At 42.4% G+C, this 16748-nt stretch overlaps 1 protein-coding gene across 1 annotated transcript; it reads left to right on the top strand.

Annotated features, from left to right (window-relative positions):
• Positions 1-97: 97 nt before the first annotated feature.
• TINF2 (TERF1 interacting nuclear factor 2) lies at positions 98-15128 on the top strand. The gene is made up of 7 exons (XM_075280604.1): positions 98-161; positions 4575-4759; positions 6233-6331; positions 12671-12772; positions 12968-13066; positions 13239-13317; positions 14287-15128. Exons 1-7 carry the CDS (start codon positions 134-136, stop codon positions 15126-15128), a joined length of 1434 nt encoding a protein of 477 aa, XP_075136705.1. The 5' UTR covers positions 98-133.
• Positions 15129-16748: the final 1620 nt, after the last annotated feature.

Raw genomic sequence — 16748 nt, 5'->3', positions numbered from 1 at the left:
GCGGATGAAAAGTGATTGGACCGAGAATGTAGACAGGTCTGTGATTGGTCGGAGATTACTAGGGGAGCACAAGCGGCTCTGTTATTGGTGGGTTTGTGGAGATGAGTTTGGACATGTACGAGAGGCCGTGAAGATGAGTTTGGGGAGTCCAGTAATACCAGGTGACCATTATTGGGTTATATGGGGAGATGTTTGGTGCAGACCGATATCAGGTTTATAGCTGCAGGGGCTGCATATGGTACTAGTGCGCTGCAAACGTCAGAAGGAGCTATGTGGGAATCCTCCATAGGGACTGGGGGGAGGGGGTGTATAGGGATTCCCCTTAGCAGGGGTACTGACTGCTTTTAGTAAAGGGCCACTGATGACTGAGCTGAACGGGTTGAGCAATAAAACACTTCTGACTGTGAGATATAACACAGGGTAAGACAAGAAATATTATGGAAAAAATGTTTCATATTAAGGCTCAACCTACCATTATTAATGTCCGCTGCTGTCACTTGTCGTAGGATGAGAGTGACGGATGCAGATGGAGCCACAGTCGTCTGTATATCTTTTCCCATTGGTTCTTTTGGACGCTGTTTTCTGGCTCGTTCATTTACTTTAGTAACAGAAGAAGAGGTACTGCGTACAGGACTTTTTATTCTGTCAGTAAAGTCAAAAACATGACAGAAGAAAGCTTTTGTCATATTTTTTTACACATTGGGATGAATGCAGGTGGACACCCGAAGTAGGGGGCGCCATGTACATTTGTCATTTGATCCTATGACGGATATGAGCAACAAACATTAGATAATGAGATGTGAACCTAACCTTATTTGACCGTCCATTGTAGTTAAATGGAGTAGTGGGGTCAATGTCACCAACTAGTGAGGAGGCATTAACATGACGTTTTACTGTGTGGGGGGCACTGATGTGGCATTCAGCAATGGCAATTTTGATTTAGCTCATAACCGCCCAGCCTTAGTCCAGTACAGTTTAGTGCTCTCAACAAGAATTGATATTGACAGCGGTAGGGAGAAACTCTTCTCTCCAGACTGCTGTCCCCTAAGCACTGATACCTTAAGGCTAAGGCCCCATGGGCTGTATCCGCAGCACTACAGCGCTGCGGGAAGAACCGCTGCGTAAACGCATTGCGGTTCTTTCCGCAGCGCTTTTAAGAGAAAGTTCACAGAGTTTTCCTCTGCGGACTTTCTCTTAACATTATATCTACGGGAAATCCGCCGACATTTCCGTAGATATAATTGACATGCTGTGATTTGCAAAGCCGCAACGGCTTTGCAAATCGCAGCATGTCCGCGCTGCAATCTTTTCCACAAAGTGGGGAAGAGATTTCACATGAGTCCCATCCACTTTGCCTGCACTGTACAACACCGCGATTTTTCCCGCAGCATCTCCGCTGCTGGCAAATTGAAGCATTTCCGGTCCGTGGGGCCCCGGCCTAAAGGGTTTTTTTTATGTGGGGTTGGGAAGGTGAAAAAAAAATTCCATACTCCCCTATCCCTGACATTGTGCTCCTGCTGCTCCAGTGTTTTCTTCTGATGGAAGTCCCTGTTGCATATGGCCGCTGAGGACAGTCAGCGGATAAAGAAAAGGACATGGAAAGTTAAAATCACACTGCCAGTATTTGCAAAATATTACAGCTCAGAGATCAGCATTTGGGAAATGAGTGTTTCTCCCATCTGTTGTCATAATGAAAAGATCAGGGGTCTGTGTTCGGGCCTTAGTCCACTAGTTGAGTATCCCTGTCAGTGGCGTAACTAGGAATGGCGGGGCCCCGTGGCGAACTTTTGACATGGGGCCTCCGACCGATGCCAAAGACCTCGACCGACCCCCTCCTCCACGCTCTATTATGTCCCTCAGTAAGCCCTGCACCTGTATTATGTCCATTAGTGGCCCCTGCACACAGTATTATCACCCATAGTGGCCCCCTGCACACAGTATTATGTTCCCAAAGTGGCCCCTGCACACGGTATTATGTCCAGGATTGGCAAGTAAATAGGGCCCGTAACGGCCAATTTAAAAATAAAATAACGCAGCGGTAGCGGCTGTCACCTCCGCCTCCGCTGCCTCTATGGTAGTTACGCCCCTGATCCCTGCCCTATATACTAGGAGTCTGGAAGATGTCATTTTACAGAAAAAAGTAAAAACAGACTACCCCTCCACACACACACACACACCTTTCCCATGTCAATGAAAAAAACAAACACACAATTGGTATCACCACATCCATAACAACCTCTAAGGGGGAGTTCACACTACTGTTACTGATATCCATTGCTGTCTTCTGTCTTGGGACTGACTCTGCGTCCGTTCCCATTGACACCAATGTAAACAAGATGACGGGAGCTATCTTCTGACATGTTTATTTACTTTGGTAATGGAAGATGAAGTCCTGCATGCATGGCGATTAGGTCTTGATTATTAATTGAAAACTGATCATATCTCAACGTCAACCTGGATAACCAACATGAATTTGGTCACATTGGTTATTTTGGTTCAATTATTACAATATTTGCATTTTCGTTTAGACCGGACTGCATTTGGTATTATTATACTGTCTCTTCAGACTCTCTTTAGGAAAAACACATTTTCGCAGCATTTTTTTTCCCGTTTTGAACTATTTGGGGCATTAACCATTAGGTGCTGGCTGCTGCTTCGCAAAACTGCTGATGGCAGATGAAATTAACCGCATTGCTGCTTCATAGTGGTGCTGTCATGTGAGGCTATTGCATGCAAATTTTTCCGAGAGGACCAATGGAAGGCCTCTTTCCTAGAAATATTCTAGGCAATGAATATGTAGATGAAGGTAAATGATAATCTTTAATTAACTGTTGGTTATGTAAGCCAAGAAAATCTAACTTGTAAGGTAACCTGTTATCTGCAGTCCAAAATGTAAAGCATTATTGAAAATGTTGCTGTTTTGTGCCTGAAAACCTCTCTAAAATTACTGTCACTAGGTTTCTCCCTTCTAGGTAGTTTTCTGTTCACACTCTGTTATAAGGGAAGGTCTGTCCATAAACACCATCCAAAAGTAAGAAGGGCTCATAGTGAGTGCAGGAGGGAGGGGCTGAACTTTCTTTACATATTAAAGGGGTTGTCCCATCACAAGGATCCTATCTATACTGCTTGTTAATGTGAATGTAAGACTTCTCCTAAATACACTGCTTCAGCAAAACTGCTTTGTTTGGCCGCTATATTACTTTATTCATTTTATTGGGACACATCCCTTTACTCATCTGGTCATAAGTCAAGTGATGTATCTGCTACTCTGAGGGGGGAGGGAGGAGGGGCTTTGTGCACGGGAGCGAGCCTGGAGATGGGGGGGGGGGGGGGAAAGGTTAACCTTTGGGGGGAAGGGGCCGCCAATACAGACCCGGCATCGCTGTAATAGAGAGGCGGATGCCGGGGACGGTTAGACGCCAGCACAGATGCCTGCAACATCGCTATGCTTCTGCCCTGCATGAAGCCAGCAGCGGCAGGAGCGATGCTGCAATTCCGGGGGGAGGGGGGGGGAGAGGAGAGGCATCCACCTCTCTATTACAGTGGATGCCGGGTCTGTATTCACATATGCAAAGCCAATCCGCTGTAATAGAGAGAGGCGGATGTCGGGTCTGTATTCGCATTGTGAAGGCTAGACTGGTCTATGAGCGTGCACGCAGGGCCAGCGGCATCTCGCCGCTTGGCTTTGCATATGTGACCCCGCCCACCAATGACGCAACAAAGCCGGAAGACAGAAGATTTTATAGCAACGAAGACTGGTGAGTATGCGACGTGGGACAACCCCTTTAAATGAAGAGGGGAGGATTCCACACAGATTTCCCAGTTTTTACATTGAGCAGAGGTTTATTCACTTTGTCTTGTGGTATATTTATTTTTAACTAGCTGCTTGTGTTTTTGTTGATTAAATATTAGCTATAGAGAGTAAGCAGCTCTCCTTATTGTGTTTAGAGTGCTTAGATTTAGCTGCATTATAACCTGTATTTGCAGTCCAGTATCCCTGGATCTCCTATCATATACGATAGTTACATAAGTGAATTATTGGGTGAAAAAACACCAGAATATAATAATTGTTGATGGGTGTTCGCAATGGAGTACAATACTTTGTACAGGCTCCACTATGGGTCATAATACTGTTTGCAGGGGTCACTATAGCTCATGATACTGTGTGCGGAGGCCACTATGGGGCATGATACTGTGTGCATGGGTCATAATACTGTGTGCAGGGGCCACTATGGGGCATGATACTGTGTGCATGGGTCACTATAGGTCATAATACTGTGTGCAGGGGCCACTATCGGGCATAATACTGTGCTCAGGAGCCACTATGAGGCATAATACTTTGTGCAGGGGCCACTGTGGGGCCTAATACTGTGTTCAGGAATGGGGGGGGGGTCGTTGGTCGGTCTTTCAGGGTCTTTGAAGGAGGGGAGCATTATTGCAGAGTTCCATCTAAAAAAAAAATTTCTCAATTTAAGCACTATTCACATGTATATGCATATATAGAGTACACAAATCCTGTATTATCCTGAAGCAGCATTTCACTGATGTGGTGTTGTCTCTTTCTTATTTTGTAGGTCCCCTTGTGGACTCTGGATCATCCCTTCCCATACTGATTAAGGCCATATGGTTGGTGATGAAGAAGAGGGATTTTCAGAACTTTGGGAGGATCCTAGAATTCTTGGAATTAACCCATGAACAGGTTCCTGGCTTGCTCTGTTACATGCACCATGCTAAGCTCAGTACTGGTCTCAGAGGAAAGGTGAGCTTTTGGTTTATGCTCGAACAGCAGAATCTTGTGCCTCAAAGTGAATGCCAAATTTCTGTCCAAATCTGTCTCCCATTGTTTTCAACGGGAGGCAGAGATTGAAGCTTGATGCTTTATAAAAAAACAAAAAAACAAGCGTCCTGCTTGATCTTGTCACGGATTTGACAACTGATTCAGCTACAACTACCGCTATAGCAGCCATTGGCCTTGCCACCTTAGGGGGCCCATTCGTCCCTCTGATGTTTTTTTTTTTTTTAATGGGCCATTATCTGCTGGATTACGGGCTTCAGTGGTCTGTGATGTCATTCAAGAGGGCCATAGACCTATGTTGGTGTCCAGGAGGTAACTGATGTAAGTTATGTCTAATCATCTTCCCCGGGGCCTCTACTTATTCAGACCCCAGAGTTTAATAATCGTTCATGGGTGGTAGACTCCAAAAATTTCAAACATGTAACAAACACTATGGGTTTCTCTAAGTATATTGTATTGTATTGAGGGGCTACTGTGGGACACTATACTGTGTTGGAAGGCCAGTATGGGACATTATGCTATGTGGAGGTCTGCTATGGGACATTATATTGTATGAAGGGGCCACTGTGGTTACATTATAGTGTGTGCACTATGGAACACTATTCTTAAACAGGTTGTCCAGGAATTGGACAAACTCTGGAAGTTCCTGGAGCTAGTGGCAGCTTAATGTCAATAGTATTTACTATATGGGGACCTGTAAAAGGGGCACTTTCTGTTTTGGGGCTAATAAAGGGACAGTATACTATGTACGGGGCCAGTAAAGAAGGCAGCAAACTGTATTGGAGCCAATAAGAAGGATCTATACAGCATAGGGAGTTGAGAGGGGCTTTATACCATGTAGGGCCAATATAAGGGACATTATATCGTATGAGGGCCAGTAAATGGGGTGTTATACTGAGTGGGGGCCAGTAAAGGGAGCATTATATCTTGTTGGCACCAGGAAATGGGGCGCTATGCTGTGTGTGGAGATGGCGCTTTGTCACAGGGTTTTCCAAGTCAGCAGTCTGCTATGGGGTGCTGTCTTTGCTAGTTATGCCCCTGGCTATAGAGTCTGCGGCGTGAGACATCCCACTGATTAAGCCCATTCATCAAGCCAAATCAGTGGCGGAAAACCCAGGGGTAAAAAATGAAGAGGAATTTAAAGCGAATGTCTGTAAAAGGAATCAGATAATACATGTCCATATATGACTTAAATGTTAAAGATGCGGCAAGGAAATGAGACATAGGCAGCGAATGTCTATTTATTTTTGGTTGTGTGATGGTGGGGAGGGGTTGGGTGCAAGTGGTATCGCCATACTTTATTAATTTTTATTATTGAAATCCTTCCATTTAGCTGCAGGAGCAATCCTCCACCATTTCCACTGAAATCGCATTGAAATGTAGTCTGATAGCTGATCGTCTTGGGGTCACTCATTAATATGTTCCTTATTTACACAGATTGTACTTCACATGATTGAAGAAAATAAACCTCTACTGGATATTCTCACAGCACTGAACTATCACTTTCCTCCTGTTCTTCCAGATGATTCTACAGTGGTAAGAGTTGTCATCATTGTAGGTTGACTGTCACAGCATATCTGGCTTCTGGAGATCTTGGCTGTTAACTATGGTGAAAGCTTAGTCCTGCACACACTGTAGTATTACATGGCTCCTTTGGCTTTTTGGGGGAGAAGGGGCCATCTGGAACTTCATGTATCCAGCCAGCTATGCCAAATTCTTTTTAAGATATTATGAAAGTTACCACTAGATGGCCCTAGCTTGCAGCTTTTTTTTATTTTTTTTTGTCAGACCAATTTTCATTGTACATTTTACCTCTTGCTGCCTCCCTCTGGAAACACACACCTCCCCTATCCCTCCAGTCAGTGCATAAACAGATCCACAGTGAATCAGCACATTCTGTACTCCGAAAATATGACCTGTGCCTGTTTTTGAGTTTATTTCTTTTTACGGAATAGCTTGTAAAATATTATAGAAAATACAGTTCATACATTATTTGGTTGCCATAGATTCTGTGAAATCCACAAGCAGCATTTTTCTTCTAAACAAAGATCCTTTTGGTTGATTGATTTATTTATTTATTTATTTATTTTCCTGTAGATGAGCCCACATTCATTTATTAGAACAATATAACAGATTATGAGCTCTAGATTTTAACCGGTTAAGGACCGCCGTACGTAAATTTACGGCCTGCGGTCCAGGTACCTAAAGACCGGACTATTGTAAAAATACGTCCTGTCTTTAGGTACCTATTTCGCGGGGGGATGGGTGCGGGGAGGACGGGGGTTAGGTGTTACTAACACCTAACCCCTTCCTCAATAACGTCCAGTCGGAACTGAGTCCGACTGGACGTTTTAACCCTTTCGATCGCGCCGTGAAACATCACGGCGCGATCGAAAGGCATCCGCCGACAATTGAATCTGATCGGCACCCCCCGCGGCGAGATCGGAGGGTGCCGATAGCAGTAAAAGGTAGTCTGGGGTCTGGCCAGTGACCCCAGACTGCCCGGAGCCCCCACATACCTGGTGATCCTGCCAGGACCTTCTGATGTCAGGCTGTGCGTCTACACAGCCTGACATCCTGCTACGGAATGCCATGTGGGACACCTGCATGCTGTGTCTCACATGGCATTCTATATCAGCAAAGTATTGCTGATTGAAGTGTCCTAAATGGACACATGAAAAAGTAAAAAAAAAATGTAAAAAAAATAAAATGAAGTGTATGAAAAAAAATAATAAAGTTATAAAGCCCAAAAATCCCTTTTTCTCAATAGAAAATGAATTATATAAAAAAAGAACTAAAAAGTAATAAAAACAATGCATATTTGGTATTGTCGCGTCCGTAACAATCTGTACAATAAAACTGAAATAATATTTAATGTACACGGCGAACGCCGGAAAAAAAAACCGGAAAAAACTCGCCGGAAGTAATGATTTTTCGCCATCTCACCATACAAAATATGCTATAAAAAGTGATCAAAAAGTCATATGCATCCGACAACAGTACCAATAAAAAGCGCAGGTTGTCCCGCAAAAAATAAGCCCTCAACCAACTCTGTCAACCGAAAAATAAAAATGTTACGCCTCTTAGAAGATGCGATGCAAAAAACATTGATTTATGTCCCCAAATGTGTTTTTCCTCTGCAGAACTAGTAACACATAAAAAAAATACTATAAATGAGGTATCGCCGTAACCGTACCGACCCGCAGAATAAAGGGAACATGTTACTTATACTGTACGCTGCATGGTGTAAAATTAAAAAAGTAAAACTCAATGCCAGGATTGATTTTTTTTTTTAAAATCCAGCAAAAAAGGGTTAATAAAATGTATTCAATAAGATGTAGACACCCAAAAATGGTGTCATTACGAAATGCATCTCATCCCGCAAAGAATAAGCCCTTATATGGCCGCGTCACCAGAAAAATAAAGAAAATATAGCATCTCACAATGTGAAGACAAAAACCCTCAAAAATCGCCAAATTATTAGAACACGACTGGCTGCATCAGGAAGGGAATATATAAGCTGTGCGAGCGAATATCAGGGGACACCCCAGATTTACAGCTTATGAGGGAACAGACACCAGAAGTGACCCCCAAAGTGACCCCCAGAGTGACTCCCCCAATCATAGGAGCTACGGGGACATAGTAGGGAATTTGGTGTCTGCAATGTCCTCCGCACCTCTTATATATTCCCTCTTCGCCATCCGCTGTGCAGTCACGTCCGGGATACTAATACTCACTACACCCCCTGATAAATTCTTTGAGGGGTACAGTTTTCAAAATGGGGTCACTCCTGGTACCCCATGGAATCCACTTTTCTGGTACCTTACAGGCTCTACAAACATGACATGGCGTCCAGATACCAAACATCTGAATCTGTACTCCAAAAGCCGCATAGCGCTCCGTTCCTTCTGCGCCCTGCTGTACGTCCAAACTGCAGTTTATGACACATGTATGACACATGTATGACACTGGTGTACCCGGGATAATGCACGTAATGTCATATGTGGGTATAAACTGATATTAGGGCACAGCCGGACACAGAAGGGAAGAAGGGTCATTTGGTTTTTGGAGCACAGACGGTTTGGTTTTTGGATGCCATGACACTTTTGTAGAGCTGAAACGCCAGTAATTTGGAATCCCCTGATAAATTACCTTATTTTGGAAACTACACCCCTGAAGGATTTATCCAGGGGTACAGACAGCATTTTTAACCCCCAAGTGTTGCTATAACTTTATATATATATAACTATAACTGTAGTGGATTGTGAGAGGTGAAAATGACCATTTTTCCAGGAATACGTCCTTTCAGTGCGTAATATGTTGTGCCCACCTTGTATCAGAGATGAACGCTCTAAAAGCTGTTGTGCCTGGGATACCCGTTTAACAGTTTTTGGAGTGTCTCTGCTGACATAAGTCGGGCACAACATGTTGCACACTGAAATGGCAAATCTGTAAAATTTTCATTTTTAACTTCTCTATCAGTTGCGATTTCATTTCTGGAAACTAAATAAATGCAACACTCAAGGGTTAAAAATTCTCGCTACACCACTTGATAAATCCCATCAGTGGGGTAGTGTCCAAAATAGGGTGACATGTCTGCGGATTCCACTTTATTGGCAATTCAGGGGCTTTGCAAAAGTGGCATGACGTCCAAAAACCAAACTGTGCTCCAAAAACCAAAATAGCGCTCCTTCCCTTCTGTCCCCGGCTGTGCCCAAACAGCCATTTCTACCCACATATGGCATTAAGTACGTTATCCGGGGTACACCAGTGTCATACATGTGGGCATACACTGCTATTTGGGTACCCAGCAGGGTGCAGATGTGAAGGAGCAATATGTGCTTTTGGAGTGCAGATTTAGATTCTTCGTTTTTGGACACCATGTCACATTTGCAGAGACCCTAAAATTGCCCCTACAAAATGGGGTCACTTCTTGGTGAATTCCAGTTTACTGGAACCTCCAGGGCTCTGCAAAAACATCATGGCGCCCAGAGGGTCCCTCTAAATCTGTACCCCAAAAGCTAAAACGCACAGTGGTCCTTCCCTTCTGAGCCCTGCTGTGTGCCCAAGCAGCAGTTTACACCCACATATATAATTTTTTGACCCCCGGGATGGCCCACTTAATAGTTTTAGGAGTGCAGGTCTCTGACAACACAAAGTGGGTGCAACGTATTGGGCACCGAAATGGCATATTTTTAAAAATTTCAATTTTCATTTTGTACATTAATTTTTGGGAAGCATTTTAGGCTCAAAATGATAATACCCCTTGATACATTCCTTGACAGGTGTAGTTTCTAAAATGGGGTCACTTTTGAGGGGTTTCCATTGTATTGATACTTTAGGGGCTCTGCAAATGCGACATGGCCCCTGAAAACTATTCCAGCAACATCTGCCCTCCAAAATCCAAATAGCGCTCTTTCCATTCTGAGCCCCAGCATGTACCCATACAGCAGATTTTGGCCACATATGGGGTATTGCCGTGTTCAGAAGAAATTGTGTAACAAACTGTGGGGGGCTTTTAATTCTTAAACTATTTGCAAAATTAAAACTATGGCGCTAAATGGACGATTCATTGGGAAAAAAAGTAATTTTTCATTTTCACGTCCCAATGTTAATAAAATCTGTGAAACACCTGTGAGGCCAAAATACTCACTCTACCCCTAGACAAATTCTATGAGGGGTGTAGTTTCCAAAATGGGGTCACTTATAGGGGGTTTCCACTGTATTGGTACTTTAGGGGCTCTGCAAATGCGACATGGGACCTGAAAAATATTCCAGCAAAATCTGCCCTCCAAAAGCCAAATAGCCCTCTTTCCATTCTGAGCCCCGCCATGTTCCCATACAGCAGATTATGACCACATATGGGGCATTTCTGTGTTCAGCAGAATTTGTGTAACGAACTTTAGGGAGCTTTTTCTCCTTTATCCTCTTGTGAAAATTAAAAATTTGGGGCTAAATTGACAGTTTGTTGGAAAAAAAGTAATTTTTCATTTTCATGGCCCAATGTTAATAAAATCTGTGAAACAGCTGTAGGGTCAAAATGCTCACTCTACCCTTTAATATGTTCTGTGGGGGGTGTAGTTTCCCAAATGGGGTCACTTTTAGGGGGTTTCCACTGTATTGGTTCTCTAGGGGCTCTGCTAATGCGACATGGCACCTAAAATTATTCCAGCAAAATCTGCCATCCAAAAGCCAAATAGCGCTCCTTCCATTCTGAGCCCCGCCATGTTCCCATACAGCAGATTATAGCCACATATGGGGTATTGCCGTGTTCTGGAGAAATTGTTTAACAAACTGTGGGGGGCTTTTACTCCTTTAACCCCTTGTGAAAATGAAAACTTTGGAGATAAAGTGACATTTTAGTAATTTTTCATTTACACATCCCAATGTTAGTAAAATCTGTGAAACAACTGTAGGGTCTAAATGCTGACTATACCCCTTGATGAATTCTGTGAGGGGTGTGGATTCTAAAATGGGGTCACTTTTGGGGGGTTTCCATTGTTTTGATACTCTAGGGTCTCTGCAAATAAGGCATGGCGCTGAAAATTATTCCAGCAAAATCTGCTGTTCAAACACCCAGTGTCCCTCCTTCCCTTCCATGCACTGCCGTGTGCCCAAAAATCAGTTTACACCCACATGTGGGGTATTTCTGTGCACGGGAGAAATTGCACAATAAACTGTCAGATGCATTTTCTCCTTCAACCCTTTGTGAATGTGTTAATTTTGGGTCTAAATGAATGTATTAGTGAAAAAAAATGAAATGTCTAAATTTCACTGCCATATTATTTTTATTCTTATGAAATGCTTAAAGGGTTAACAAACATCCCAAATGCTGTTTTGAATAATTTGAGGGGTGCAGTTTTGAAAATGAGGTAATTTATGGGGGTTTCTATTATACAGGCCTTTATAATTACTTTCAGAACTGAAGTGGTCCCTAAAAAATTGGTTTGGAGAATTTTCTTGTAAATCTGGAAAATCGCTGTTACACTTGTAAGCCTTGTGACGTCCAAAATAAATTAAAAGACAATCAAAAGATGATGCCGATATAAAGCAGAGATATGGGAGATAATATTTATTCATGTATTTGGATGGTATGACTATCTGCCTGAAAAGCAGAGAATTTCACATTTTGAAAATTGCAATTTTTTTCAAATTTCCATCAAATTTCCTAGCTTTTTTATAAATAAATGCAAAAATATTGATTAGTGTTTACCACTAACATGAAGTATAATGTGTTACGAGAAAACAATCTCAAATTCATTTGTGTAAGTTAAAGCGTCTCAAAGTTATTGCCATTTAAAGTGACACATGTCAGTTTTGAAAAAAGAGGCCTGGTCTTTAACATACTTTTGGGCCTGGTCCTTAACCGGTTAAGGACACTCTGATCCAGGGTTTTTATACTGACTGTCAGATTGTAGTCATGAAGGAATTTTTTCCCCTGAAATGGGGCAATTGGCATGAGCCTCATGGGGTTTTTTGCCTTCCTCTGGATCAATACTGTAGGGCACTGTAGGGTTGTAGGTTGGACTTGATGGACCGATGTCTTCATCCAACCTCATCTACTATGTAACTCTGTATCAGAAGTTCATAGAAGACAAGTTCCCACTGACCACACATCAGAATTCTGATGATAGAATAGTAACTTGAAGCTCTTGGACCCAAATACAAAATCTGTAGGGCTCCACACCTACCATACTTGCGGTACCATTTATAATACTGGTGTTTTCTCACATGGCAGAGGGCAGGGCTCAGGTGCGACTTTTACCTATAGCTACATACCTGTTAATAGTAACCAAGCAGAATGGTGTTTTGCTGCTGCTACATAGTTGATTTTGTTGGCAAATAACCATTTTATCTTTTATGATGTTTTTTCAGGCCCAGCGGAAGGTATTTAAGGTCCATCAGTGTAAGATACATTTTCGGAAATTGATCCTTCGTATGATTCGGGATGAAAAATTTCGTCAAAATTATGTAGAGGTAAGAAATATCAATGTCCTGCAGAATCTCTTACCTGTGCATTGTAATGCTACTGTCCTGCCAGCATAAAAATTACCATCTGCAGGTGAAAAATTTTACTGTACTATATACGATCTTGCCGTACGTGCGTCTGTTTTGTAGAAACCATTAGCTATGGCTTGTATAACATAAAAAATGTAACCTTTTTCTTCATAGAATACACTGCATCTAGAATATGGGGACACATTCATGGCTGTTCTTGAGAAGCTTCTTTGGGAATTCGTGTGCAGACTGCAGGCTGTTCTCAACCACCAGGTAACAGAAGGAGGTATTTTTAACGTGCAAGAAATGTGATATTTGATGTTTGTTCAGAGAAGTTTGCAAAAGTGACAAGTCAGATAGCTAAAAAAATCATTTTCCCTGTGTCTTAGTTCTCTTTAGCTAGGAATCCAAGATGCTAGCTAACACGTTATTTGTCCTGTTACAGGTCCCACAAACCACACAGCTGCCTGAAGTAGATGAGGACCACCTCTCCAGCACCCCTATTCACCCTAGTTCAGGACTGTGTAAGTTAAGGTTCGGCTCTTGAGGATTTGTCAGTGACCACAGGGGTTTTTGAAACTGACCCCTTTTGGTGTCCCTGTCTTATTACCTCTACGAGGTGTAATCTTATGCTCTCATTGTGAGCTTGCTATTATCTGTTCCTTTAATGAATCCCTTATTGTATTTATAATTTTTAGACTTTCTGTTGTTCTGTAGATTTACTTGTTTTTATTTATGTAATAAAAGATGGCATTTTGACTTTACATTATGTGAATGTTTTTATTTTCTAACAGTAACCTTGTCAATTGTGTATCTTTTAAAGTGCTTGAACTACAGCTCCCATTCCTTTTATATCAATCCTACTTGTTTATGAAGCCATTTCGTATTCCATTTTATATTGGCATTATTAGAACTATAATACTGTATCTCATGTAACTATAGAGATAATAGGAAATTTTCAGTCCCACATTTCTCTAACAGAATTGAAATCAATGGGCAACCATGCCTGAGTCCTCGAGCAACAGCTGCTCATACCGGCTACCTTACTTTGTTAGGGTGCATTCACACTGAGTAAACGCTAGCTTATTTTGTAGAGTAAAATTACACTTGTAAATTTTGCTATCCCATTGACTTCAATGATATTTTTTTACAAGTGTAAAAATACGCCTGTAAAAAATACGCCTGTAAAATGTCATTGAAGTCAATGGGATAGCAAAATTTACAAGTGTAATTTTACTCTACAAAATAAGCTAGCGTTTACTCAGTGTGAATGCACCCTTATAGGGGATGGTTCCTCAGCAGAGAGAGGAACCAACCTTTCTGATGTCAACATGCCTACCAATATACTAGCTATTCAATTTGATATAACCTCATTAAACACTAACAGAGCTTACAAGCTCTGTGTGCTTTTAAAGTCTTGGGCAAAATCATTGTTCCTTACCTCCCTTGTCCATATACAACTTTTTTCTTTTTCCTTTCTTTGTTTGTTATAGATTTTGCAGATATTCCTCATGTCACTAGTACCAAGAAAACAAGTAATGCGAAGAAAAAGAGAGCAAGTACAACAACCCATAACGTAACCTCCAGTGATAGTGAAGATGAAAACCCCCACAGTGTTCAAAAGAAGCAAAGCTATGGTAGGTCTGAAGGCGGCATAGCCCAAGCTGAAGCCTCTGTGCAGGAACCTGTTGGAAGGACACTAGACCTGTTCAATAGTCCCTCTGCTAGTGGAAATATAGTGGACGAACCTCGGCCACCATATTTTGAAATTTTCGGATTTGATTGCAGTCAGAGTTTGAAAGTCAGTCATTGTGAAAAGCTTTCTCCTCCAAATCCATTACAATCGCAAGGCCTAGATCTTGACCTGGAGCATGCTTCCGATCCACACAGTAGACATGATGTGACACGACATGTGTCTTTTAATGATATACTTGTTACAGATGTGGCAGACACATTAAACCATTCTCCAGTATCTAATCATGTACAAAAGTCTAGAGGTTATGATAAAGGACAAGATAAGACATTGGCTCAGGGACTGATGTCGTGGAAATACCAGCCAAGGGTCCACCTCACAAAACTACCTCTGAATATTGTTAACAAGTATGTAAAGCAAGATTTTACACAAGATGAAACTCCTAGAGTGGTGGACTCTGAACAGTCCCAAAGTGAGAGTGTTCCAGGTTCTGGTAGCTGGTTCTGGCTGTGTTCTGATCCTACAGACAATGACAGCAATGATCCTGATTATTTACCTGGACACAGTTTCTACCATCTTGTTGGAGAGCAGACTAGTAGAATTCAACCAAAAAGGGGTAATTGCTTTTCCTCACTGACGTAAGGGTACTAACTACAGTAACACGAGAGTCTTGGAAATGGTAGTGGTTAAATTGGATTGTAAACTAAGAACTCCACTACCTACTCAGGTAGAGTCTACTGTGGCCCTTTCTGTGCAGTGCATCCAGGTGATCTGCCCAGTCCAGCTTGTTATTGAGGAGCACACCCAGGTACTTATAGGTCTTGACTATCTCAATGCCTGTCCCCCAGATAACCACCGGATTCGGAGCACGCCTTCCTCACTAAAGTCCACCACCATCTCCTTGGTCTTCCCAGCATTAATCCTGAGGTGGTTCTGCTGGCCATACTAACAATACAGTAGGGTGGTGGTGCAGACAAGGAATTCCGCTTTTCTCCAGTTTCCATGCAGGTGCATGCTCTTGCCTGAAACTGCTTCTTGGTGATAATCTGATCATCATGGATTCAACTCCTAAATTTCCTCATACAGCCTCTCAATGTACTATTACTGGACAAATATTGAAGCTCTCTCCTTATTCTATACAGAGACCCCCAAGAATCATCTGTTATATGCAGCAGCAGTGCTCCCTGAACACAGCTTCTACTTCTTAGGCCATGTGATGTCCTGTTTATTGGTTACATGGCCTAATCGCAGCTACGTCCAATTCACTTCCTCGCTCTCTGAGGAAGATGTATAAAAATGTGTATCGGATTGGGAATCTGGGGCTACCTTGGACCTTGTGATTTCCCATATACGGGTTAGTAGGATATCATGTCACTATGATAGACACTTCATGTGACTTTTACTTTACCCTTGCAAACTGGGTATTTTTGAAACAGTCATTATTGTTTACATACATATGTATTTATTATGGTGCTATACATTGTATAGTATGATTAACTTCAGTTAGGGCTTGTTCACACGGAGTCAAATGGGCCAGATTTTGACGTGGAATCTGCATCAGAATCTGGCTCAAAAAACCGCCTACCATTGAAATCAATGGGAGCCGGTCATTTCCTTTTTCCGCAACCATTTTGTTCCCGCTCGCGGAAAAGAAGTGAGCTACCCTTTCTTCAGGCGGATGCCGCGGACATTCACCTCTTGACACCTCCCTCCCGAGTAGGCCCATTCATTTGGGCCAAATCCGGAGCGGAAAGCTGCAACTGTCGGAAGCAGCGAAAGTTGCGGCTAGCTGTGGCAGGCGCATTTTGGTCCGGATTCTGCCGTGGCTTCCCGCGTCAAAATCCAGACCATTTTACTCTCTGTGAACTAGTCCTTACTCTTTTAGTCCCCCTTTCCATATATTTATTGCTTTTATTGTTGTTTATGTTCTTTTTTTTAATGTAGGTTGCAAGCCCCATATAGGGATTACAATGTACTTTTCTTTTTATCCCATCAGTAAGTCTTTTGTGGAATGGGAGGAAATCCACGCAAACACTGGGAGAATATACAAACTCCTTGCAGATGTTCTTCCTGGCGGGAATTGAACCCAGGGCCCAGCGCTGCAAGGCTGCAGTGCTAACCACTGAGCCACCGTGTTGCCCAGGTTCATGATTTTATTATGTGATTTGACATTTTATGACAACAAAGGAATTTTATTTTTTCAATCGCATGGGTATTTGGATAATTATTACTATCCATGTTCTTATAGGTGGTGTTCCCTGT

Source organism: Leptodactylus fuscus, chromosome 7 (assembly GCF_031893055.1).
Source record: "Leptodactylus fuscus isolate aLepFus1 chromosome 7, aLepFus1.hap2, whole genome shotgun sequence".
NCBI lineage: Eukaryota > Metazoa > Chordata > Amphibia > Anura > Leptodactylidae > Leptodactylus > Leptodactylus fuscus.
This window is presented reverse-complemented; position numbering and strand designations above follow the sequence as displayed.